Source organism: Acomys minous (assembly GCF_964271855.1).
Source record: "Acomys minous genome assembly, chromosome: 19".
Taxonomy (NCBI): Eukaryota; Metazoa; Chordata; class Mammalia; order Rodentia; family Muridae; genus Acomys; species Acomys minous.
The window spans coordinates 16,291,939-16,319,144 of NC_140499.1; the positions used below are offsets into that span (position 1 = coordinate 16,291,939).

Here is a 27,206-nt window from a genome sequence, read left to right on the forward strand (position 1 = left end):
TCTTCAAGTAAATTTAGGGCCCTAAGCTGAACATACAATTCTATTTATAAAATGTGTTGCAGTGAAACAGGGTTAATAAACCTTTTTGAAACATATTTGTATTTTAACTTTTTGCAAAAGATTAATTTTTTATTATGATGATAGATTTATCTTAAAGAATTCAACGTGCTGTGAGAGAAAAGTCCTAAAATTAAAGCTTCTAGAATTAAATAAAATTACTTTTAATAAATACATTATAAGAAGTAGTTTGAGTTTTATTGGGAGTTACCCAGAATTTGTTATGTACAGAGGTTGAATTAGTTTTCTAATTAACCATGGTGCCTGTGTTTATTTCTGGCACTCTACATATTTTAGAGGGTGATTTAATTGAGTTTTGGTCACTGTATCAGTTACATGGGTGGCATAAACTCAGATACAGGTTGGGGAGTAAGGAAACAAATAAATAAAATTATAAACATTACTCATTATTTTAGATTATAAAGATGGGTTGTAATTATACAGACCAGAATGTTGGTTGATATTTCAAAAAAATGTGTGGTCACTTATTCTTTTGAACCATTTCAGCCACCGTCAGTGAACACACAATGCTCCTAGAAGGAACAGCTAACCGGCCACCACCTGGGAGCTCTGGACCTGTCACTGGAGCTGAAATAATGAGGAAGCTTTCTAAAACTCACACCCATAGTGACTCTGCATTAAAAATAAAGGTATAGCATTGCTGGTTTTGATTAGAGTTCAAAACTTACAGAAGCAACATACTTTTTAAAAAAAAATTTCAATGTTAAATATTTTAGATGTCTATTTTAAATACTCTGAAAATTGATGTTGAAATTAATTTTGTTAATAAGTTTTAGTGTATATATTTCCATGAAAATTATATCATCAATATTTAATACTTAAAGATTACTAAACCTTTTTTATCTTAATGAATATTATATATCATAACATCCAATATTGAATATGTTGAATAATCTTGTCATTTCAGTTTTAGTGAGAAGCCTTTTAAGTTGTTCATTATTTAAAAAAAAAAAGTTGTTCATTTTGGTTACTGACAAAGTTTAGGTTGAGTTTTGGCAAATTATACTCTTAATTTACACTCCATTGTTTTAACAAGTTTAAAGGACGCTTGATAAGAGGAGCAGTGTAGCCAAGTGGGAGACTGCCGTCGGGAGCAGAGTTGTTATATGAGGAAGCTTCTCCTGGGGAGAAATTACAAACATGTCTACTCACCCCAAGTAGGGAGCTCCTGACTACCAAAATATAGATAGCACCTGAGTCCAGCTTGGTGAACCAGTGAGTTTTATTGGGGTTTCTTACAGAGTAGAAATGGAATGTTTCAATCTTGGAGGAAATTATTACATAAGAAGTGAATACATGGTTGTGACTTTTTTGAAGGACAGTGTGGCAAGTATAAATGCAAACCTTTCATTCAAACACTTTTGTTCTGGAAGTAACCATAAATGATCAGACAGATCCTAGAGCTCTCTTGGTAATATTAAACCTGGAAACTAGTGGACATGACACGAAAGAATTACACTTACTGGGCCAATAAATTATGTACACTGTTATAAATTCCCACCAGGAACTCTTTCCTGAAAGGGGTAGGTTTATGTGTAGCTGTCGATGTTGCTGGAGTTACATGGGTTGAATTAATAGCAAAATATAGTGGTGTGTGTTGTACATTTCTATTGCTGTGAAGAGACACCTTGACCAAGGCAACGTATAAAAGAAAACATTTAAATGAGGACTTACTTCCAGTTTCAGAGGGTTAGAATCCATGGCAACATTACAGTAAGCATGGCAGTAGTAGGCAGGCATGGAAGGTAATGGATTAGCAGCTGAGAGCGTAAAGGGAAGGCAGAAAGAAAGAGAGAGCTAACTGGGAATGGTATGGGATTTTGAAACCTCAAAGCCCACCCTCAGTGACACACCTTAATCCTTTCCAAACAGTTCCACCAACTGCAGAACAAGCTTATTAAGTCCCGATGCTCTGGATACTGGCCCCTTAGATATTAACCAGCACTTTATTTCCTGTAGTTTGTTTGAGATGCTGCTGTTCTATGATTCTTGTTTGGTTGTAGAAACTAATGATTTGTTGTTAAAATACATAATGGAGTATACATGAATATGATGCATAGCCCTTAGTATTTTATTGCAGTTATAATATAATTTTGGCAGACAAAATCACTGTGAGTATTAAAGGATAGAATAATAGCAGCAGTAGCAGCATTCAGAGAGGTTGTAATTATTAGCAGTCATTTTCACATACTTCAGAAAAAACAAAGCCCTGTGTTCATTTTGTAGGGCATTCATCCATATCATTCTCTGAGCTACACCAGTGGAGACACTGCTACAGATTCTCCAGTCCATGTTGGCCGTGCTGGGATGCCAGTAAAAGAGAGTCCAAGGAAGGAGAGCCTTCTCAGCTATCTGACTGGGAGCTTCCCAAGCCTGCACAACCTTCTGGAAGGCACTCCACAGAGAAGTAGTGCAGCTGTGAAAAGTAGCTCCCTAACCAGAACAGGTATCTAGCTCCTGGGGACCCAGCTCCCTTCTCTGGACTCTACCATCAACTGCACTCACATATGTACAACACACACACATATAATTAAAAATTAAATAATTCCTTCCATTTTCTTTTGTGGGAGAATTAGGAAAAAAGCTTATTATATCCTTCGGTTGCATGACTAATCATTTTAGTATGTTTTGTTTTTGAGAAAGTATTTTAGAACAAAATTGTAACTTTGTCTTTGTATCTTTCATTTCATTTTCTAATTAGTGCTGACTAATGCCATGTACACATGCTGAGTCTCAGGAATACAGAGTCATCACTATGTGGTAATAAAAGTGAATTCTGCACTAATGCCTTAAGATCCACTACCTACATCATGAAGTGAGAGTTTAAAAGTACTTGGAAAGATGGCTGAGTAATTAAGAGCCTTAGTTGCTCTTTAAGAGGACCTGGGTTTAGTTCCCAACACCCACATGGCTGCTGGCAACCATTTTGTAACTCCAGTTCCAGGGGATCCAAGTGCCCCCTTCTGGCCCCCACAGACACTGCATGCACTCTGTACACAGACACAACTCAGGCAAAAACACCTATACACAGGAAGAAAGTAAACCAATCTTTTTTTAAAAAAAATTTGCAAAGACATTTTAATCTGACTTTCTGAAAACATCTAAGTGACATTTTTCTTTTTATAGTATATAGTATTCTTATTGTCAATAAATGTTGTTTTCAGGAAATACAGTGGCCACTGACATGCTGTCTGAACATCCTCTGTTATCTGAGCCATCATCTGTGAGTTTTTATAATTGGATGTCGAATGCTGTGGGTAATCGTGGGAGTGTGGTACAGGAATCTCCTGCTACAAAGTCAGGACATAACAGTCTCCCAACAGGTATTACAATTATCATTTTTATCTTAACTGTTTTAAGTGGTACAAACAATTACAGCAAAATCTTGTTTCTCAGAGGACACTTAAACTGTTAGATATTTGGGTGATATGTGGTTGAAATTGGATTCTTTCAGAAAATGGCAAGTTAAACTACCACTTGGTGTTCCTGTGATATTAAATATGAGATTTAAAGAATTTAAAACTTCATGTGATGTGGTTGGTTAAAATTTCATAACACCGAAGGAAGCAGATTAAAACTGTAAAGTATAGTTACAGCATGATGTACCTATAGTACAGGAAATATTTTGAATTTGTCTAGCTCCCGCTGAGACATTATAACTGTTCATTCATACACTCTTTGTAGTTACTTAACAAATATATAAGCAGATCTAGGGGAACAGTAACCACAAGGAGAGAAACAAATCAGGGCCATTTAATAATGTTAAAAGAACATGCATGCATAGAAAGAAAAGTGGCAGGATATTACCTGAGAAAGTGGTGGCTATATCCAGTGTAAGTATATCAGCTTTCCTTTTCCTATTTTTAAAGGTTTCCAAATTAGCGAATATTGAAGTAGACTTTGATAGTGATACTAAAAGTAGCTAAAATAAATTCTAAAGGCTATTTGAGCCATGTGAATTCTTTTCAGATAGGAATTACTAAATGTGAAAAGTGGTTGATTTATGAGTGCTTACCGAGCTCTTTCTCTTGTTAGTGTAGTTAGTTTTGAAGTGATCTGGATTCTAATTGCATGCTACCTCTGCATTGACCTTCCCCTGCCCCCCCCCACCCCCCGCATTGACCTTTGACTGAAGAAAATAGAAAGATGCATCCCGCAGGTCTCAGCGTCTTCTTGGTTGTGATTTCATTGTTATCTGAGTGGCTATAGTTTAAATTCAGGTGAACTAGAATAGAGCAGTATCTCCTAAGAGTCCTTTGTCTGGAAGGACAGGATAAAACTTGGGTGTAATTCTGTTGATGCCCATGGATTTTACCCTGCTGCATTTGCTTTTGAAAGATTTTTCAGTCATAAAAGCACATTTTGGGTTGAGTGGCTTGAATACCTATGTAAGGATCACTAGTATTTTCTGAATATTTAATTTTATTTTTTATTAATAAATCACATCTATATATTTTTACTGCTAAACATTAGTAAGATTTTTTTTGTTGTTTTGTTTTTTAGTTTTTTGAATTTTAGTTTTTGCTTTTGGTTTTATTTATTTGTTTATTTATTTATTTGTCTTCCTTTTCAGGGGTCTGGAAAAGGAGCTACAATGCGGTTGCTTTTACATTTGACTTGTTATGCTCTTTTTTGGGTTTTCTGTTTCCAAATGATTTACATTTACTCTTGGAATTTTGCTGTTAGGAGTTGCACCCAATCTTCCTACAATACCTTCAGCCTCAGATTTCAACACCGTCTTGTCCAGTGATCAGAATACTCTGGATGGGACTCATTCTCAACACAGTACCAGTCAAGATGATGTGGCAGGCGTAGAAGAAGCCAACCAAGGGTTTCCTGCTGTTCAGCTTGCTGATGCCCAGGTGAGCTTGTCTGCTTTACCTGATAGTAATGTCAGCCCTTCAGCAGGCCTCAGGGCAGGCACCGTCAAGCAGTAGGTAGTGTATTCTGTGCCTGTGCTAAAAGCCTTCATGCAAAAGAGGAGCAGCCTTTAGAAGGACATGGATTAACTATGAATGCAACAGATTATCACTCATTGAAAGTTGCAGCATAATATTTTTGTGTTAACATTTGACTATAACATGACTAGAAAGTTGAATTTTATCATATTCTACAGTCCTTTGTACAAAGTTAAGATTTTATTAACTGAGCAATTGGAAGACAGTGGATTTAGAATAGAGAAATAATTAAACCATGTGGAGATGTAAGTGTAGCAGTGTGTTAAGTGACTGGGTGGAGAAAGTAGAGGTGAAAGGTGAACTGTGAAATAGTTCTTACCAGTGATGATGACGCTCTAGGAAATGTGGCCGCTTTGCAAAAGCATAAGCAGATGCTGTGGAATCATTTGACATATCTAAGTGTGAGTGAATAGAAGGCAGATTGGACAGTGGGACATGGGGGTTATGGTGGGGTTTAAAGGTGGAGTCAGAACGCTGTGTATTGCAGCTATTCACCAGTCCACAGCTGGGCAGGAAACTTGTTATTCTTCCCTCAGTGGCGTCTTTCTCTCCTGCTATGTAGTAATAAATACCTAACTAAAATTTCAACATCTTGACCATAGTTTTTCCTCCCTCTTCTCCTCCTGTCCCATGCCCTCCTCACTCCCCATCCACTCCTCCTCTTTTTCTCTTCAGAAAAGGGCAGGCCTGCCCTGGGTATCAACTAGCCATGCATGTCACGTTGTAGTAAGACTGGTTACCTCCTCTCCTATTAAGGTTGGACTGTGCAACCCAGTGGGAAGAAAGGGTCCCAAAAGCAGGCGACAGGGCAGGGACAGCACCTGCTCCTACTGCTAGGAGTCCCACAGGAAGACCAAGCTACACACTGTCACATGCGTAGAGGACAGGCTCTGGTTGATGGTTCAGTCTCTTTGAGGCCCTAAGAGCCCAGTTCAGTTGATTCTGTGGGTTTTCTTGTGGTATCCTTTACCCCTCTGGCTCCTACAATCCCTCCCCCCACCCCCCCTTCTGCAGGATTCTTCAAATTTCACTTAATATTTGGCTCTGGGTCTCTGCATCTTTTTTATCAGTTGCTAGGTGAAGCCACTCTAATGACAGTTGGGCTAGGCCCCAATCTAAAATATATGAATATTGCAAAATATCATTAGGAATCATTTCATTAATATTTAAAATTTTAATTTATTTACTTATTTATATTTTCCCAGTTGTGTTTGGTGTTTTCCTAGGTCTCTAGGCTCTCTAGCCTCTGGCCCCTGATCCTCCAGTGTCCTGGAGGTAGACTCTCTACTGTGGCATGCGTCTCAAGCTGGACAGTTATTGGTTGGCCATTCCCACAATTTCTGTGTCACCTTTACCACAGCACATCTTGCAGGCCTGCCATATTGTAGGTCATATTGTAGACCTACCCATATTGTAGGTCAAAGCTGGGTGTGGTGGCACCCACCTGTAATCTCAGCACTCGGGGATGTAGAGGCAGGTAGATCTCTGTGAGTGGCAAGGCCAGCCTTGTCTACAAAGCTAGTACAAGATAGCCAAAGCTACACAGAAACCCTGTCTCAAAAGACAAAAAACAAATAAACAAAAAATTGTACATCAAAGGTTTTGTGGCTGTGTTCGTGTCCCAGTCTCTCTACTGGAAGACTTTCCTTATTACAGGCGATGGCCAGTTCAGGCTCCATTGTACTCCATTGCGAGGAGTCTTAGCCAGGGTCACCTAGATTCCTAGGGTCTCCCTTATACATTCCTGGGCATTTCCATTGCACTATGTTTCTAGCTCGTCAGGCTTGTCACAAAGATGCCCACACCCATTCCAGTTGTCCCTCGCCCATCGTCCCCCTGCCTGACCCTCCTATTCCCATCCCCACGTCTACATCCAGGCCTTCTTCTTGTCCATCCATGATCTGTTTCCCCTTGACAGTGAGATTCATGTGTTCCCTCACGCCCACTCCCTTTAGCCCTTCTTGCTACATGGTTTCTCTGGATCAGTTTTCTTGGGTCTGTGAGACTTGCTTTGTGACTAAGTATATGGTCCATTTTGGAGAAGGTCCCATGAGATGCTGAGAAGGCATATTCTTTTGTATTTGGGTGAAACATTCAGTAGATATGTTAGGTCCATTTGAGTCCCATTATTTCTGTTTAGTTCCTGTCCAGATGACCTGTCCACTGCTTAGAGTGGGGTGTTGAAGTCTTCTAGTATTCGTGTGTGGGGTTCGGTGTACATTAGAAGGAGGTGAGGAGCTACTGGGTAGCATTTAGATGTAGGATATGGAGAAGGAAAAGGGAGCCGACACCAGAGGGCCAATAGTTGAGTATCACAGTGTCTGTGATTTGCTCCTGTGAACTTCAGTTAGCTGGAGATTTAACCAGAGTAATGCTCTTCTATAAGCATTTAGAGAAGGATTCTTTAAAATATAAAATCACTTATTAGTGAAAACATGTTAAATGACTGATATAGCCTAGTGATTATCATTTAAAATGGGATAAGTGTTCATAATACAACATTTAAAATGTTTTTATATTATGACAAGTTGATAAACTGTTAGTGAACCTTATATATTAGTTTTCGGTCGTTTTGTTTTGTTTTTGATTCCATTGCTGGAGATTGAACTCATAGCCTCTCTCATGCTTGGACATGTCTATTACCAAGCTACGGCTCCATCCCCTTTGTAAAAGTTACTTTGAGATGATGTCTAACTAAGTTGCCAAGGCTGGCCTTGAACTTACTCTCTAGGGCAGGTAGGCTTTGAAATCTTTCCTTTTGACTAGCTCTCTGTTAGCTGTGATGATAGGCGTGGGTGGCCGAGTCTGGTGTCAGTTTTGTTTTGTTTTGTTTTATAGAAACTCACTGGGTATCCACAGACTTTTTAAAAAGCATGAATGAATACAACTTAAATTCTTTTACCCTTGGGGAAGTTATGGTGTGATCTTTTTTTTTTTTTCCAAAACAATTATGATGTCATTTGCTTTTGTTTCATTTTGTGGTAATAAATACTATATGCTAGAATAATAACTGAAGTAATCAAGGAACAATAAATTATCTTAATATTGTTGTTTGGTGTCTTCCAGGTTGTTTTTAAACCTCTTCTGAGTCATACTGGGATCCAGTCACAGGACACAATGCCTCTTTGTTACCGGATGTACTTTGGAGAACACCTTTCATTTTCAGGAACTTTAGACTGCCTCAGAGCAGATATTGTAGATTCAGACACAGCTAAAGACAGGAAAGGCAAAAGAGCAAGAAGGTATTTTTCATATTGTATAAAATTTTATTCAAGAATTATAATTTTAGTAACAATGAAATCATAATTTCTACTTAATAATCATATTTGTTATGAATAAGTTACTGGTTTTATTAATGGATTAAGCAGTGAGTGTTTAGGCCTATCTTACAGACTTTGCATGAGGTACTACTTTCAAGTGTGTCTGTGGTAAGTGCACTCAGTATTCATATGCTTCTTTCTATTGGGGAGTTTTTATGGTTTTAATCTTTGTACCTGCAATTTATTCCTAATTTACCTTTTAAGTTGACTTTTAACATAGTGTGTGTGTGTGTGTGTGTGTGTGTGTGTGTGTGTGTGTGTGTGTATGTGTACATGCATATATACGTCTGTGTGATTGTATGCACACTTGTATGTATAGGAGTAGGGTGTACACATGCACAGGGGTCAGAATAGGGTGTCAAGAGTTCTCTAACATTTTCTATCTATTATTTGAGACAAAGTCTCTCTCTGACCTGAACCTAATATTGTCTTGGCTAGGCTGGTAGCTAACAAACCCTAGAATCCTCCTCACTCCCCAGCTCTTAGAGCTGATGTTACAGGTGTCCCTAGGATACTTGGCTTATTACGTGAGTGCTGAGTTCTGGACACCAGTCTTCATGATTGCATAGCCAGCACCCTTAGTTACTGAGCCACCTCTCCAGCCCCTCAGACAATATTTTATACCCAGAAATAGAGTAAAAGTCATACTGACAGCATAGCTACCAGAAACAAATATACAAGAAGACAAATGTAGCATATGAAGAATAAAGATATTCTCGTGGGTAGTTCTTTCATTTCTTTGCATAGCTACCAGTAGGTTTGACTCTTCTTTTGAAAAGTGGGATTTTTACTTTGGGTGTCTTGTTGACATGGAAAGGAATCCTGAAATATGGCCACAAGTGACATTTCTGATAATATTTTTACAGCATTCCTAGTTTTCTTTATAGTTTTACAAGGCTTAAGACTAAAATGTCACTTATATCCAATTTAAACTTTATATTTTTAATTTGAATATTCTGTTCAAATTTTTAAAAATGTAATTATATTTATTTCTTGTGTGTGCTTGTACATGCATGTGTGCAGGAATGGGGCAGCATTCCTATGGAGCTTAGAGGGCAACCTTTGACAGTTCTTTCCTCCATATGTGTGCCAGGGATTGAACTGACATCATCAGACTTAGTGGCAGGTATCTTTATGCATTAAACTATCTTTAATGGCCCGTATTTCAATTTTTAAATAATTCAATCAAGTTAATTTTTATAAATAATTTAATAAAATTCATTTTTCTAAAATTCTCTGGAATCATGATAGAATACATGATGTTTGAGATCAAAATTTAATTTTATTTAAGGTCAGAATATCTGAAGATTTTGTAACAATACAGGGACATAGATGTAGTGGAATTAGTAATATTTAATATTGATTCATGTAATTGTTAGGGTGTATATAGAAGGAATTATTCTATTAGTTTTAATTAATGATAGTTATTAATAAGACAGCTGTTATTCTTTAACCCACTATTTTATAAATAAAATACTCAGACCTGTTACAAAACTTCAGGGTTAGGCAGATATTAACCCTCTAAAGCTATCATGTACTCCACAGCAAAATTCCCCGTAAATACTTACACATGCTCCACTTGGCTGCTTCTGCTCCATCAGGCCAGTCCTCAGAGCAAGTTGCTCTTAGTCATATGCTCCTGGTTACACTAACCCATGGCAACCTGCTCCTTTTTTCTTCCTTCCTCTCTCCTGTTTGTGGTCCTTCTGCAACCCCAAAGCCCAGGAACTTTAGCTCCACCTCTCTCTCTTCTCCTCAGCCCAGGCTGTAGGCAACTTTATTAGCCAATCGGGGATAATCTTGGAGGCAAGGCTCACACAATGTCATTTTGGATTCGTGAGAATTTGCTCATAGGACAGAAAGGATCGATCTTGAGGGACAAGTAATTAATATTTGAATACGTTGTAGCCCCAGGTCAACCCCAATATACAGGAATAGTTTTCTGTTTTCTGTTAAACACAGGGAGTCCTTGAGAAGTGTTTGTAAAAATTAGTGGAAAAAAATTGAGACCCTGAAATTTTGGCACGTGTGTGTGTGTGTATAGAAACACATATACAAATACATTATATCTTTCTTCTAAATAAGTACATACAATTGCATTATACAGTCACTATATATAATATATAAAAATATAAAAAAGTTACCTGTAGAAAAATCAGATTTTGTACATATGCACATAAGTATAATTAGATAACAGTTAACTTTTTACTGGTCTCTAAATGCCATACAGTGTGGTATATGTACCAGGTCCCGCCCACCTAGGCACGCTCTCCTTTCTGTGGTTCTCAGCCAGACTGAACATTCCTCTTTCTGCCGCTTCTAGCAACACGCAGCGAGCGCTCTACATTCTTACAGCCAGCGCGCAGCCAGCCTGCTCGGGGCTTTGCAGTTTTACCCTGCGCTCTAGGTTGCTTCCAGTCTCGCTACATTATACACTTCTCAGCCATTAGTTTTAGTCCCATCTGCTTTGTTTTGTAACACACCATTTCTTCTTCTAGTTATTTTACATTATTTTAAATTGCAATTTCTTGTATAAACATTCGTAACACTTTGACTTCAAAGCCTTGGCAGTTAATAAAACCATTTAGCATAGGACCAGATGCTGTATCTCTTAGATGTAGTTGACTGATTAATTTGCAGAGTGTTTGTAAAAATTCGTAGGAAAAAAAATTGAGAGCATGAAAATGTTTGTCAAAATATTATACATAAATATGAATAAAAATAAATATATACATGGATGGATGTAGGAACATAATAACTATTTTAAAGTTGTAACTGTAGCTTTGGCTTCATAGAGTCCATGCCAGTCCTTAACTCACCTGGCTGCTTTTGCACTAAGTGACAGCTTCAACATATTCCTGGAGTTCTTTTATCCATTTCTTGGCTGTCCTCATATTTTTTTTCTTCTTTTTGGCCATTCTTATATATTTCCGGTTTGGGGAGGTTTCTTTGTTTGTTTGTTCTCAGATGTTTCTTAATTATCCCCTCAGTTTTGGATTATTCTTACAACTTTTCAGTTTTCTGTTTGTTCTTAGTGTCCAATGTTTCCTTCAGCAACCACATGTAAAACATTGATAGCTCCTTGTGAGCATCTGCACATGTAAATATTACACTATAATGTGACATATTTTTTATTAAATAATAAGTGCCATTATTCAGTAGGGAATTCCATACTCTAGTTGTAAATTCATAATTGAGAATATCAAAGTAGTTTCTGATTTTTTTTTCCCAAGTCAGAGTTTCTCTGTGTAGCTCTGGCTGTCCTGGAACTCACTCTGTAGACCAGGCTGGCCTTGAACTCACAGAGATCCACTTGCCTCTTCCTCCCAGGTGTTGAGATTAAAGGCCTACACCATTACTGCCTGGCCCATTTCTGATTTTTAAAAATAGAAATATGACCTCTGTTTCATTTGCCCTTAGTGGCAGTGTATTCACACTGTACATAGAAAAAGAAAGGAAGTGCTGCTTTACTTGAAAATTATTATTATTGTTGATAGAAGAGGCTTTTAAAAATAAAATGTTTAAAATTGCTGTAATTCTAGATAAGTGGGAGGGTTTTAACAATAATTTTTTTGTGTAAGATTCTAGGTATTTTTAGTGTGGTTTTGTTTCCAGTGGTTTTCTTTGCCCTTGCAACTTACCAAACTAAGCTGTGAGGATTTTCTTTCTAATAACAAAATTATACTAAGTTCAAAAATTCAATTCATTGTTTAGTATAACAGGTTGTTTCTAATTGATCTGTGGTTAACTGTAAATTTCCATACTGTTGGGTGTGCTGTTGGGTAGCAAGAAAAAAAAACTGTTTCATTATTTCATTGAAACCATTTTTTTTTAATAGAAGACAATTGATTTTGACTTGTTAGTCAATTTTAGAGTAAAATTAACAAGAAAAACTAAAGGCTATTTGCTAGCTCATGAAAAGCCTAGACTAGTGCAAACATGTAATGTATTGAGTCTCTTGCTTAATGGTACATTGCAGTTTGGAAGTTATTATATTTATAAGTACATAAGAATATGCTATGTCATTCTTCACAGAGGGAATTAACAGCTTTTCCTTGATTTTGGGGCACTTTAGGCAAGGCCATGTGAATCTTCCCCCACTGGAGTTCAAGCCAGCACTAATGTTGGAGACCTTCAGCATCAGTGCTGTTGTGATGGAAAAGTCAGTGTGCACTCCTCAGAACCCCACCAGTGCACTCTCCTTTCATGATCTCAACAAGCGTTATTACAACACTTTCCATTGCAACTTCACTATTTCCTGTCAGTCAATAAGTCAGCATGTGGATATGGCTTTGGTCCGTCTTATCCATCAGTTCAGTACGATGATAGATGACATCAAAGCAACTCAGACAGACATTAAACTTAGTAGATACACAGCCGGATCAGCTTCCCCTACACCTACCTTCAAAACTAGAAAACATCGAGATTTCCGTTCATCTGACTTCAGTCGCAGTTCTAGAGGAAGTCTCAATGGTGGCAACAGAGTAAATAATGCCAAGAACAAACGGACCAATAATGAGAACAACAAAAAAGAATCGAGAAACAAAAACTCACTAGGAAGGTCTGAAAGAAGAACTTCAAAAGTATCTAGGAAAGGTTCAAAAGATGTGGTGGACCACATGACCATTCATATGGACGACTCGGATTCCATCACAGTGTCAGAGCAGAGTGAGCCGTCAGCTGAGTGCTGGCAGAACATGTACAAGCTGCTTAACTTCTATTCGCTTATCTCTGATCCGACAGGAATATTGGAAAAATCTTCAGAAGCTTTTGGACCAGCAGGTAAAAAGCTGATCTCTAGTATTTAAAATGTCTGCTTAGGAATACCAAAGAAGACAGTAGGTTGTTCACTATGTTAATGGTATAAATTATTAAAGGCAGAGGAATTGGTAGTCCCCAAGGAGAGAAAATGGTGCTGACACTTAGATATTTTGTCCGCATACTTCCTGTCTTCCCTGACCCTGACACAGACTACTTTTAAAGGATTCAGATAGACTTAATTTCAAATATCTAGATAAATCATTTACTTCTGTAAGGTCTAGGAAAGATGTTGAAAAATATAGTTGAATCATTTAGAGAAGGGCAAAGTCAGTTTGGCATTTGAAACCAAGAAAGCTAGTACAGTATTTAGAATGTTCTTTATGTGGTGGTTTTCAAATCTCAAACCATGTATTAACATTCACTAAAAAGGTATTCGGAGTCCTACAGAGCCAACATGTAGAGTTGTGTTCGAGAACGAACAAGACAGCAACAGTGTGACTAAAACACAGAGGAAACGCAGTCTGGTGACCTCTGAACCCCAGCATGTTACTTTAATTGTGTTTGGGATTGGCATGGTGAACCGAACACACCTAGAGGCGGATATTGGTGGGCTGACAATGGAATCCGAGCTGAAGAGGATCCATGGCAGTTTCACCCTTAAGGAAAAAATGAAAGGTATGATGCTTTTCCAACACTGTAATGTTGCTTTCCTGAAAGAAATGAATGCCACCATGTTGTTGAACTTCCCAGAGACTTGCCAAAATTTTGCAAGTTAGTCAAGCTCAGTGAATTAGAGGGAGCTTTGATATCTAACAGAAGTACTTGGGTTTGGGCTAATTAATGTCTGATGGTGACTAGTGGTGCCTATTCATTAACTTGTCTTTGAATGTTAACTAGTAACATATTTCTGATATTTGAGAACTCAAGAAAAAAGTGACATTTGTAAAAATAATTGCTTTTCTTTATTACCACCATAGAAATTTATAATTAATACTCATTTTAGTATCTTTATAAAATTTAAGAACCTTATAAAATTCTATTACTGAATATAAACTTTCCCTAGACTAATGGAGCTGTGCCATTTATTTCTAAAATGATCACACAAAGTATGGTACTTCGTTAAACCTGGGAGAGCATCTGTTTAAATATACTCCATAGCTTTATCACAAACAAAATAATAACCTAGCACTCAGAGAGGCAGAGGCAGGTGGGTTTCTGTGAGTTCAAAGCCAGCCTGGTCTACAAAGCCAATCCAGGACAGCCAGAGCTACACAGAGAAACCCTGTCTCTAAAAACAAAAACAAAACAAAACAAACAAACAAACAAAACAGAAAGAAAATACTGTCAGATATAATGGCTTATAAAATATAACCCATTTTCAGAAATTAAAAATAACATTAAATGTTAAAGTCAGTGGATGAAACAGTGTGTAATTAACTTTGAGGATTCCCTTTCATATCAGTGGTGGTTTTTTGTTTTGTTTTGTTTATTTTTGGTTGTTGTACAAGAAAATAAAATTATGAATGATCATCGGTTTTTGTTAATTTTATGATTATCTAATATATAAAGTGTAAATTTTGCATTAAATACCCTTATGTAGCTGTTTTGTTTCATAGTTAAGGTATGAAACAAAAGATAAACCCAGATTTTACATGAAGACTTATGTGAGATTAAAGATAATTATGTGAAGAAGTAAAAGATTTTAAATTGCTAAGAGAAATGCAAACACATTAATTTTAAAACACAAGGCATAAGATTGTTACATTGAAGTAAAATTTTTTTTACTTTAGTGGTTTTTAAGTTAACCATTTCTTTCTTCTGTTGCTTTAGTAAATATTAAAAATGTCTGGCAAATGGACATTCACTATGAAATCAATTGATTCAACATTCCCAAAGTTTAATAGGTTTTATCAATAATCTTTAAACTATATTTATTCTTTGCCTTGGCAGTTCTAGTCCTATAAACTTAGGAAGACAGAAAGACATAATTCTGTGAAAAAGACTGATGTTAAAGAGCTAGTGGTTAATTTTATAGCACCAAGACAGTTTAAGATTTACCCATTACAAGTGGCATCATAGGATTTATTTGTATGAAAAAAGACTAAAAGAGAAAAGCAAACAAAATGACACATTTATTTAGTTTTTTTAAAGTAATAAATAATAGTTTATTTGGCTTCCTTTTTTTTTTCAAAGTATATGCGTGATGTAGACCATTTGATAACCAGTAGATTACTTAATGCATATAGGCATGATAAAGTGCATTTTTGCATAGTTCTACTTTTCATATATACTCTATATTCATAAATGGATGCAAAAATGAAACTGAGGAAGTTTTTTAAGGTAGTTTGACAACGTTAAAGCACATTTTGTTAGAATTTGCATTATTGTTTGTCACCAAATATATTGTGAATAAAGTAGTTTTAATATACAGTTGTCTTATTTTCAGAATTTAAATTACTTTTTTTCCTCATATTTAAGATGTTTTACATCAAAAGATGACGGAGACATGTGCTACTGCTCACATTGGAGGGGTTAATGTTGTCCTACTAGAAGGGATCACGCCAAATATCCAGTAAGTGTTGTCTTTTACTTCTTTGTCACAACTATAAAAGCTTGGAATTCCTTGAATGAACTCATACTTGATGAATTCTACGGTTTCTACAGTGTTTCCAGATACAGTTTTTAAAAATATTACTAGTAAAATATTTTGGGGGGAAAAATAATTGATTTTTGCTACCCTTCCTACCCTAAATTCATTCCCCCATTAAAAAAAGAAAGTCCAGTTTCCCGTGCTTTGTGAGATTGTCTTATAAGAAAAATGATCACAGTACAAATTTCTATTTAGCATGTAGGCTGTAAATTTTCTTGTCACTTAAGTAGCTAATTTGAATTATAAAAATTAAAAACTCTTAATTTTATATTAAGTAGTCATTATTTATATTCATTGACCTAGACATCAGACTTGTCATTTTGCATGTAACAAACTTAAGAGTAAATCCTTTTAATTTGTTGCAGTATAAATTAAACCTTTTTATAAAGAGCATATCAAGACTCTGGGCATGGTGGCGCACACCTTTAATCCTAGCACTTGGGAGGCAGAGGCAGGCGGATCTCTGAGTTTAAGGCCAGCCTGGTCTACAAAACGAGTCCAGGACAGCCAGGGCCACACAGAGAAACCTTGCCTACAAAACAAAACAAAAAAGGAGCATCTCAAGCCAGGTGTGGTAGCTCACCTGTAATTCCAGTACTTGGAAGATTGAGGCAGGACATTTGTCAAAAACTAGAGGCCAGCTTTGGCGATGCATTGCATCCCAGCCTACCCTGGATTACAAAGAGAAAACCCGTCTAAACAAAGAAACATCAACAACAACAACAACAACAAAAATACATTAACTCCCATACACTGTATTTTAACTGTTTGTTCTTACTTTTTTCTTATAAGTTCTGTTCTTGGGTCTGTTCTGATTAGAATTATTCTGATGTTGATAACATTTACTCCTGGTATGCAGACCACTTATATAAGAAGAATACATGTATACATGACGTTGTTTATATCTTTGGTAATATTTGCCTTAATTTATAATTGTTTTTCAGGGGATCAGTTTTGTGTTGTAACTAAAAATGTTTTATAGTTAAGGTTATATTTTGAGCATTTGCTCTTCTTTGATAGTATAATTAGTGTTATACTAATGTTGCCCTACAGCACAGTCTGAGCCTAGAGAACTACTAGATAGAGAAGATTTGGCTCCTACTATAAAATTAAGATAAAACTAAGAAAAAGTATATGTTATAGTTGTAGTCACAATATTTTAGAAATCTGGATAATGAAAAGCCTGTCTTGGGCAGCATTTCAAGTAGACATTGATAAACAGGGCAGAGCCGGGTATAGAGAAGATCTCAGGCTTAACTGCTCAGGAAGCTTAGAGCTGCTACCTAGAAGCATTGATAGCTTATATCATAGGAGCTTCCCAGGGCCATTCAGTAAGCCACCTTAAAAACAAACACACAAACACACAGGCCAAGAGCAAGAACAGCAAATTCTCATGCTTAAACAAAACAGGCCATTGCCCATCCATTGTGGAAGAGCAGCAGGATGCGGTAATACTGGTATTGTGAATCCCCTCTTGTAGGCCAGGAACTGAATATCAGTTTGTTTTCTGAGTCCTCTTGCGATTCTGTGAGCTGGGGTGATTAGCTCCACTTTATCAAATAAAAAGAAGTGAGATTTACAAAGATCAATGTATTAGCACAAAGTGTTTAAAGTGGTCCAGTCAGAAGAGCCCAAAGCCACCTTGCCTCTTTCTCCTTCACCTGCAGCAGCTTGCCACAGAAGGCAGCCGTGCTCTCCCTGTCCATCACCTCTTAGCGAGCGCCTTCAGTCTCTCCGCTTCACGGTTACTATGAAATGTGGAGGGGATACTTACTTTCCCCTTTATCAGTTTTACTTGAAATGTAAAAGTTACTCTTCTGTTACTGCCAAACTCTTAGTCTTAAGACTTTTTGCGAACACTTTTTGGAATTATTCTTTAGGATTTAATTTTTAACTGCAATTAAAAGAACAGAATGGGAAACCGTAGCTTCAAAAGTGATTTGAAGGGAAATCTTAAGAGCTGGACATTAGCAAAGCTTCCTGATGTGCAGTCCTGTTGTAACTTACATATGAATGCTGATTTTGCTTCCTTTTTGTTTTCCTGCTTTCTCTTGAATCTGCATCTGTAGATTGGAGGATTTTCCTACATCTCCTACAAGTACAGCCAAACAAGAGTTTCTGTATGTCATATTCCTTTTCATGGCTTGTGATTAATATTGTGTTATATAGTGTTTATATCATCTTCGTGGGATGTGTATAGTTAGCTACCATCTCAAAGCTTTACCATAGACACCTGTATATTACAAGATGTTAATAGTCAATCAAGCCTAAGTGAGGGCTGTCTCTTAGGTAAGACAGACTTTGTTTTCTTGTGCTTCCGTGGACATGCTATTATTTGATACCATAATTAGAAACCAAAATTTTTCACTTGGTGAGTTTTTGTTAATTACAAAGTAATTTTTAAAAACTAACAAAGCATCTGCATGTTTCACCTTTATATTTTTGCTTTTAATGGGAAGATCTTAATTCTGATTATCAAGTTTTATCTATGGCTTTTACTATATGTACATTAAATTTTGAATATTTTAATTTAAAGCATTGTTTATTTTTGCAGTTAGCTGTACTTGATGGTTATGTATAAATCTTCACCACGTGAGTCTGTCACCGTGTCACATTAACATTTTACAAAGCATTGGTTTTGCCTTTGAACATTTTTTTTTGTAAAATTTGAATATGTTGAATAGGTAGGTGATCTATTTATTATGCTTTCTGCTGGTAAGATTATCATATTTTATGAAATCTGTTTCATTATTAATAACAAGCCATAGATAAAACATCAACAGTTCAAAGTCATTTGTTGGATTATATTCTATGTCACTTAATTGGCCAACTAGAAGTAATAAAAATTTAGTTTTATTTCTGGAAAATAACATGTATAACATTAGTGTCTTTTTATGAACAGAAAAACCTACATTTAATTCCACTTGGGCAGTACTTAGAAATTTTCGTCTTACTCACTTTCTCAGGATGTTTAACAAAATATCACTGTTAACTTTAGAGAAAATGCTTTTAGTGGCCAAAGGTCAATCACATCTTTCAGGAAGTTATTTATAGGCTTGGATATTATGCACTAGAAAGGCCCCAGGAAGGCAGCAATGGAAAAGCAAAAGGGGGTCTTATTGTGAGCCCATTCTCAGGTTTTCTGCTGAGAGAGAAGATCATGTGTAGTACAGTTGCCAAGTGGGAAAGAAATTCTGTCTTTCATCATTGACTAGATAGGATATAGACATTCTACACAATCCACATTTCTACTATAGACAGTTTCAAGCAGAGTGATCTGAGATAGTCAGCACAGGCAAAGTTATGTAAGTCAGTCTTTCCTGCCTGACTTCCTCAGCCGGGTCAAGGCTGCAAGGCCGTGGGTGGGGGTTGGGAGTGGAGGGTGAGCTAGAGCTCCTAGTTGGTGTAAGACTGACAAGAGTACAATGTAAATAAGACCTTCTACTGGAGCAGGACAGCTCTTAACCTCAACATTTCCACTGAATACATGAGTGGGCAATCACAAGGACACCTACTAGCTTTCCATTCTGAATTTTGGGTTAAATTGAGAATTAAGTTTGGCATGTTTTCTTATGAAATCCAGGTGATATTTAATCAGGCTGCTACAAGTTAAAAGGCAGATATGAAAAGGCAGATATATTGGTTTTTTTTTTTTTAACTTATACTTCTGCTGTGTGGTAAAGACCTAATTAAAGTTCAGTGCACATTGAGCAAAGCTGCTGCTTTTCGTAAGTGTCAGGAAGCTGTACAGTGCAAGAAAGGCATCCCAGAAGGTTAAGCAGCATGGTGGTCCTGCCCTGGTCAGATCAAACCAGAACTCACAGGGGGTGTTCTTGTCAGCCCTGAAGGAAGTGGAGAGACCTGGGCTGTTGGTTAGCTTACAGGTTGTTAATGTGAGTTGTCTATTTCCAGTTTTATTCTTATTGAAGAGAGTTACTCCTTAGTTTAAGCCACGTAACACATATTTCTCGAGTTTTATTCAAGAAAGACACAGTTAAAGTTTCTCTAAAAGATGATGAAAAGCTTGTAGCATGCTTGATATGCCCAGCATATGTATGAAAAGTTCATGACAGATGTCCGTAAAGACTGGCTGAAGATGTACAGATAGTGTAGTTTACAGCGTTCTGCCAGATCTACTGTAAGTTTAGTCTCACCCACCTTCATGCCTCAGCACACCGGGGCCTATTCCCAATTCATTTTCCTGAGCTCAAGCAGCAGGCCTATTTAAAGCAGACCCCTGCCTTCAATTTCTTTTAACAGAGTAGTGGTTGTTACGATAATTTTTTCTTTGATTGTATTTTAGAAGTATAGTAAGTGTATTTTTTTCTTCTTGTATTCAGTGTCTCTCTCTCCCCCACCCCTCTGCTCTCTCTAAATCCCAAAAGTAAAATGGAAAAAAGAGGTTCTGAGTGAGAAAAAAATCAAAGTGGAATTTTTCTCTCTGTGTGTGTGTACATAATGATGTACTAATCTTTGTGCTTTTACTTACATGTTAGTCTATTCTAAAGGAATAATAGACTTTTCAGTATAGTATAAAGGAGTATACCTTAATATCTTTTAAAATAACTTTTCAGACTATGTTTTGACACATGAATGATCTCAGTCTAACACAATGAGTAAAAGTATTTTATGTTCTTGGTATTTTCCCAAAAATTTTATTTGGCCATTTTAATAGTCTTCCTCCTCTGTTGCTAGAACTGTGGTGAAATGCAGTATTGCCAAGTCCCAAGCCCTCTACAGTGCCCAGAGAGGGCTGAAGACAAATAACGCTGCAGTGTTCAAAGTAGGAGCTATCAGCATCAACATTCCCCAGCACCCTGCCACCTTACACAGCATGATGGTGCGAAGTTCTCACCAACTCTCCAAACAAATCTCAGACCTTATTAGACAACCTTCCACAGCGTGAGTCATTTTCTATGCAATACTCTGTGACTATGCAATAACATATACCTTTTATATTTGCTGTGATAGCAAAAGGGTTGTAGAAAAATGAGCAGTTGCTATAAACATTGACAACCACGGTAATGGGGCTGGAGAGTATTCAGACGACATCAGAGGAGAATTATGGTGCACATTATAAAACTGTTATATCACGATGGCCATGGCATTGTCCCATACTAAATATGGAGCATAAGCATAAAGTTTAAGAAAGATCCTAGAGATTTATTAGCATCATAAGAAATTCCAATAAAAAAGCAAATTAATGAATTCTAGAATTGTCAGTCCTTGTTTGAGTTTAAAAAATTCAAAATTGAGTTTAAAAATCAGTGGTCATTTATAGCATACATGGTTTTGCATATTCCTTTATTGTGAAATTACTGTATGTTATTGAAGACAGACTCTGCTCCACGTAGCATTTTAAGGGCAGTAAATCAGACCTGCTCATAGTGATCTTTATTCCCTATGCGTGCTGCCACTATTCATAGCCTCTGCTTTTCTGACTTGTGTGCATGTGCACACATATACTTAATTTTCTCCATCCTATAAAGTGATGAAATAGTGTTTTTTGATAGTCTCAGAAACCAATGGCTCTCCCCCAATAATTGTTTTGCCCAGGTCTTTAATAACTCATATTAATAAATTATGGCCCAGGTTGTTACTCTGGTGTTTTTTAGATCATCATTATTTGCTAGCTGTTTTCCACAGATAAATCTAGTAATTTTACCAATAAAGTAGTAGTTGCTAATAGGTTTTTGGGGTTGGGGGGTATGTTTTGGTTTATAGCCCACAGCCTATGAAAGAAGATATTGCAACCCCGCTGCCTTCTGAAAAAACTCCAACAAGTGTTAATCAAACTCCAATTGAAACAAATGAATTTCCTCAACTCCCAGAAGGCTTAGAGAAGAAGCCTATTGTTCTCAAATTCAGCGCCATGTTGGATGGCATAGCCATTGGAGCAGCACTTTTACCGTCCCTGAAGGCAGAGTACAAGATGGGGAGAATGAGAAGCCACGGAATGACAGGTAGCGTGGAGTTTTAAGTCCAACCATGTAAAACTTATCATTTTGAAAAGAAAGTAACACTTTGATGAACAGGTAACGTTCTTTAAAATATGATATTAAAAAATATAAATAGCCAGGCGTAGTGGTACACCCTTAATCTCAGCATGGGAGAAGCAGAGACAGGGGATCTCTGTGAGCTTGAGACAAGCCTGGTCTATGTAGTGAGTTCCAGACCAGCCACCACATAATGGGACCCTCTTAAAAAGCAAAAAACAAAAAAATTAAATTATTATATCACTTAAATTTCAATCATGATTTTATTCTAAATGTTATTCATCTAGCCTTTTATAACTTCATTCATGTATACATTGCATTTTGTTCATATCCCCTCCCCTCATCCCCAACTTCTGCCAGGCACCTCTAAACCACCGTCCCAACACCCTATTTTCCCCATTTATGAGATGATTAATCTTTATTGTTTTTGCCTTGTCTTAAGTCCAGTTTTTAAGGTATAATAGTCAATATTTTACTAATGATTTTAATTATTAAAAATTTTAAAATAATTTATTTTTGTTTTATGTACATAGGTATTTTGATTACATGTATGTTTGTTTGAGGGTGTCAATCCCCTGGAACAGGAGTTACAGAAAGTTGTGAGCTGCCATGTGGGTGCTGGGAATTGAACACAGAGCCTCTAGAAGAATATCTAGTGCTCTTAAGCACTGAGCCATCTTTCCAGATCCTAATTTTTTTATTTAAATATTAAAAAATCAATTATGATTGTCTGCTGTAGGTTTTATATAGGTTTGTTTTGTTGTGTTAACAAAAGGGATTTTTTTCCTACTGTGCTATGAAATTTATATAAAGAATAATTTGTGAACTATATACAGATACTTTCTTCTATACTAGTTGAGATATAAAGGTCTTTCCCCCCCCCTTTTTTTTTTGTTTTGTTTTAACATGATAAATTACATTAACTTTTAAAGCACTTACAAACCTACTCAAACAAAGATAAGTTACATTACGGATTTGTGTATTATTACTTTTTATATTTCAAAGTTTGCTTTTTAGTAGAGTTTTCTGAATATCTCAACCTTTATTTTACCCAGAAATAGAAACAATCTAAGGTGAGCTTTAGGATTTGGCCAAGTGAGAAAAATGGACTTTCAGATATCAGACCAGTTCTATCAATACATTGACTAATTTGCTCAGGTATTCATGCCTTCTGAAATACATAGGCCAAGGAAAAAAGCAAGCCACATAGACAGTTTCAAGCTGAAAAAATAGAAATATCCAAAAACACAGTGGGTACTTGTAAAACACACAGTTTTTTTTTTCTATGTCCAGCCTAGCTCCCAAATAAGGACACGGAGATCTATTTTATTTATTAAAAATTTGGGGCACTGTAGCTGGGTAGATGACCCGCTATTCTAACAATAGCTTGGCCTACTTCCTGTCAGGTGGCCTGTTACCTGTCATCTTACTCTCTCCCTGACTGCTCCCCTCCTTTTGGTACTCCACTCTCCTCTGATCCCCATCTGAGACCTCTTCCCTGGGATCAGAATCTCACATAAGGATAACCTCTCCTGGCCAGCTATTGATTATTCAGCTTTTTACTTGACCAGTCAGTAGGTGATGGAGAAAAATGTTTTCAGATTATTGAGTCAGGAGATGCTTCATAAAAATGACAATGCCAGACTGTAACCAGATCTCTGGGTACAGAAGTCAGCATTTGTACGCACAGTGCACAAAAACATCCTCCAGTTGTTGAGTAGGCATACAAGTAACAATCCAGAATTCTGTAAATGAAGATAAAAGGCAAACCCATTCATGATTACAGATGAGTGATAACTGAGGCCTAGAATTGCTTTGATCTTGATGTTTTTATTTAGTGATGCTGACAAGGGAGGGACTAGGAGACAGAGTATGCCTCTTGCAGCCGTCAGGAGCTAGTCAAAGGTATACTTGATTGTAGCAGCTGTACGAGCTCAGCATAGTCAGGACCTGTGTGGCCATCTGAAGGATAATTGGAGAGTAGCATTTTCTCTTATGAGAGGGACCTGGTATGTATATACATTGCCTATGTCCTGAGCAATAATAGAGGTGATGATAATTCAGCTTCTGCCAGTCCTCGTACCCACATAGACGGCCAAACAGCACTGGGAAAATAATGGAATTAACTGTACATTAGTATTTGCTTGAACAACTCTTTGCCAGAGAAAAGGCTTTAAAGAATTAACACAATATTAAACTAAACTGTAACGTATTATTTGGTCTGTAAGTAGTTGTTAAGATTAAAGGAATGTGTGTTTAATGTTTCAGAATTTGGGATTTGTTTTTGGCTTGAGTTGCTTTATCTTGTTGTAGTATAATTTCTCTAAATGAAGGACAGTGTCTGTTTTCCCTTCTGTGATGGGCAGAGTCTCTGCATTTGATACGATGTTGGGTACCCAGTCGGCTTCATAAATACTGCAGGCTGAGTAATACTTGCTGACTAATTCTTATAGTAAAAGTACTTGTTTAAAAGTAGGGAGTATCTTATATGCAAAATTTAAGTATTATCTTTATGTATATCAACATAGATTGTGGGATGACAAAATGTTTTTCTTATGCAACATTGCTGTAAAAGTGATTATAACACATGCTTGTACAGCTATAATGTTCTATACTCCCCACAGGTGCACAGACAAGGTTTACATTTGAGTTACCAAATCACAGATTACGTTTTACTTCAAAAGTTTCTGCCACAGATATGTCAACTATCCCTCCTTCTGCAAGTCTTAACCTTCCACCTGTCACCATGTCTGGGAAATACATTATGGAAGAACATGATAGTTACTCAGACCAAGTGTGGAGCATAGATGAACTGCCTTCTAAACAAGGCTACTACTTACAGGGGAATTATCTACGCTGTGTGGCAGAAGTAAGTTTACTTTCAAAGTTACTTTTTGAAATTTACAAGTTTCCAAGATTTAGATACTAAAATACATAGTGATCCAAACTTTGAAGGCTAAATGTTATATTAGTTGTTTCTACAGAAGGCTAATCTACTGAATTTCAAGAGAAAGTGCCTGTATCTGTCTGTCTCTGACTACCCTTGCTTTTCGGTCTTTTATGAAACATGCTTTTTGAAATAATGTACTACCATCTATTACTTTATATTTTATATATTAATTTCAAGTTCATCATGGCAATATTTTATGGCTTACTTGATTATAAAAGAGACTAGTAGCTAACATTAAGATGTTTTTGTGTTTACTTCTGTAGTCCTTTCATTAACTTTGTGTTGAACATACCTGTGTTCTTTTTGAGTGAGAGACAAAACAGATTTTTACTATGTTTATATGCTTTAAAACATAATCATTAGTCATGATCTAAAGATCATGTAAAATGATAAAATAAATTTAACAAACTCATTTTTTCAGATAATGTTAAAAGCTGGCACTCCTGACTAACTCGTTATCTTTACCTCTATGTATAACTGTCTAAAACTTAAAAAGTATGACACACTGTTTCTTTTGGTTTGAAGATGTATAAGAAAACACTTTGAGTTTTTGATAAAAATACTGTAATTGGAGGAGACATGTAAGTCTGGTGGTATACCTTTTTCGGACTGAACTTCTCTTAGCACCCAAAAGTTCGGATTTCTTCAGTTTTTTGTTTTTGGTGGGTTGCTTTTGGTTTTTGTTTTGATGTGTGCGTGCGTGCATGGGTGCGTACATGCATGCGTGTGTTTGTGAGAGTTTTTGTATGTGTCTATTTGTGTATATGTGTGATTGTATGTGTGTTTGTGCATGTGTGTGTATTTGTGTGAGTTTTTGTAGGTGTGTGTTTGTGTGTATATTTTCATGTGCTTGTATGTGTTATTTGTGTGCGTATGCGTGTGTGTGTGTGTGTGTGTGTGGCTGCAGGAAGGGTGCTACAGCACACATCTGGAAATCAGATGACACGCTGTTGTATCTGTTGTCCGCTTCTACTTTTACCTAGGCTTAGGGACAAAGCTCAGGTCTCCAGGTTTGCATGCAAGCTCTTTTGCCCAGTAATCCACGTAGCCACGCTAAGAGATGCAACTTTTGTGTGTAAAAAACCAAATGTACCCTAAGTATTCAAGATTCTAAACCGCCTAAAATTGAATTAGGAAATTTTTATGGCATGTATGCTTTCCACAAAGAAAAATAAGTGGCCTAAACTAGTTGAGCAATACTATTAATAATGCTTCATTTCAAAGTAAATCAAAAGCAATGTATTGTACAATTCCATATTAATGTTAGATACTAAAAAGGAAGAATTTATAGTCTAAGAAAAATACAAATCCATATTTACCAAAAAGGAAAAGAAAATAACAAATTAATTTCAAAACATCTAAAATTGTATCTTATTTCAAAATTGCCTATTTTATTGTGACCTAAAGCGCATTGAAACTCATCTTATCTCTTTTTGTACTATTCTGTGCAAGATAAAAGTGTCTGGTGCAGAGTTAGAGGGATAACTCGGAGGTTAAGAACATAACTCCCAAAGGGCCTCAGTTCAGTTCCCAGCACCCTCATGAGGCAGCTCAAACCAGCTCTGTAAGAGTGTCACGGCTCTGGCCTCTGTAAACACCTGCATTCATGTGCACAAATCCCACATACAGACAAGACACACATAATTAAAAATAATAAAGATCCATATTTTTAAAGTATCTCCTGAGACACTTAAGTTTTTTGTTTCTCATCAAAGATGACAAATATATTTTGTTCTATTAATTTTTAATAAAAATATGAACAGTATCACAATGATAGAAGTATTTACTTAAATCATAAGAGTGCTTGAATCTGGCTTTTTTGTAATAGCCACTTAATTAGAAGCTATTTTGTACTTCATCTGTTTGTTGACTAATTCTTGTCAGAAATTAATGCTTTGTACTAATCATAGGACATGTTACGTAAAATTAGACTAGGTGTCTCTGATTTGGTAATTCCCACTCACGTAATCCTGAGACCTACAGTGTGCTGTTTTGGGGTTCTTGTTCTCAATCACCATATTTTTAGCATTTAATACAAATAGAAGTGATCATTGGCACTGAGTACTTTGAAGCCCTTTTTCAATGCATCGCTCTCACATGATGTATAGATACTTGCCTGCTTTTCTTAGAGTTGAGCTAACTACTCAGCAGTACAATCTCACACTCTGATTTTGTTTGGCAGGTTGGTTCCTTTGAACACAATCTCACAACAGATCTCCTAAACCACTTGGTGTTTGTACAGAAGGTGTTCATGAAGGAAGTGAATGAAGTGATACAGAAGGTGTCCGGTAAGGTGCCTGGGGCCCAGCAATGCCAGTTTCTTTCTTTTTTTCTTTAATTAATTTATTCATATTACATCTCGATTGTTAGCCCTTCCCCTGTTTCCTCCCATTCCTCCCTCCCTCCCACTTCCCCCCTTCTCCCCCCCCCCCATGTCTGTGATTGAGGGAGACCTCCTCCCCCTATATATGCTCTAAGAATATCAAGTCTCTT

At 36.6% G+C, this 27,206-nt stretch overlaps 1 protein-coding gene across 8 annotated transcripts in view; it reads left to right on the forward strand.

Annotated features, from left to right (window-relative positions):
- The window catches only part of BLTP1 (bridge-like lipid transfer protein family member 1), a 181,553-nt gene that overhangs the window by 93,167 nt on the left and 61,180 nt on the right, over positions 1-27,206 (forward strand). For 7 of the 8 annotated variants that reach the window (XM_084768626.1, XM_084768625.1, XM_084768630.1 and 4 more), the window contains exons 42-54: positions 565-707; positions 2,305-2,524; positions 3,243-3,401; positions 4,765-4,940; positions 8,103-8,278; positions 12,432-13,138; positions 13,547-13,792; positions 15,596-15,689; positions 17,837-17,887; positions 20,463-20,669; positions 21,492-21,730; positions 24,388-24,632; positions 26,896-27,001. In XM_084768626.1, coding sequence (XP_084624752.1) covers positions 565-707; positions 2,305-2,524; positions 3,243-3,401; positions 4,765-4,940; positions 8,103-8,278; positions 12,432-13,138; positions 13,547-13,792; positions 15,596-15,689; positions 17,837-17,887; positions 20,463-20,669; positions 21,492-21,730; positions 24,388-24,632; positions 26,896-27,001 — 2,769 coding nt within the window. The remainder of the gene's footprint in view (positions 1-564; positions 708-2,304; positions 2,525-3,242; positions 3,402-4,764; positions 4,941-8,102; positions 8,279-12,431; positions 13,139-13,546; positions 13,793-15,595; positions 15,690-17,836; positions 17,888-20,462; positions 20,670-21,491; positions 21,731-24,387; positions 24,633-26,895; positions 27,002-27,206) is intronic. The other variant, XM_084768628.1, reaches the window with a different exon arrangement.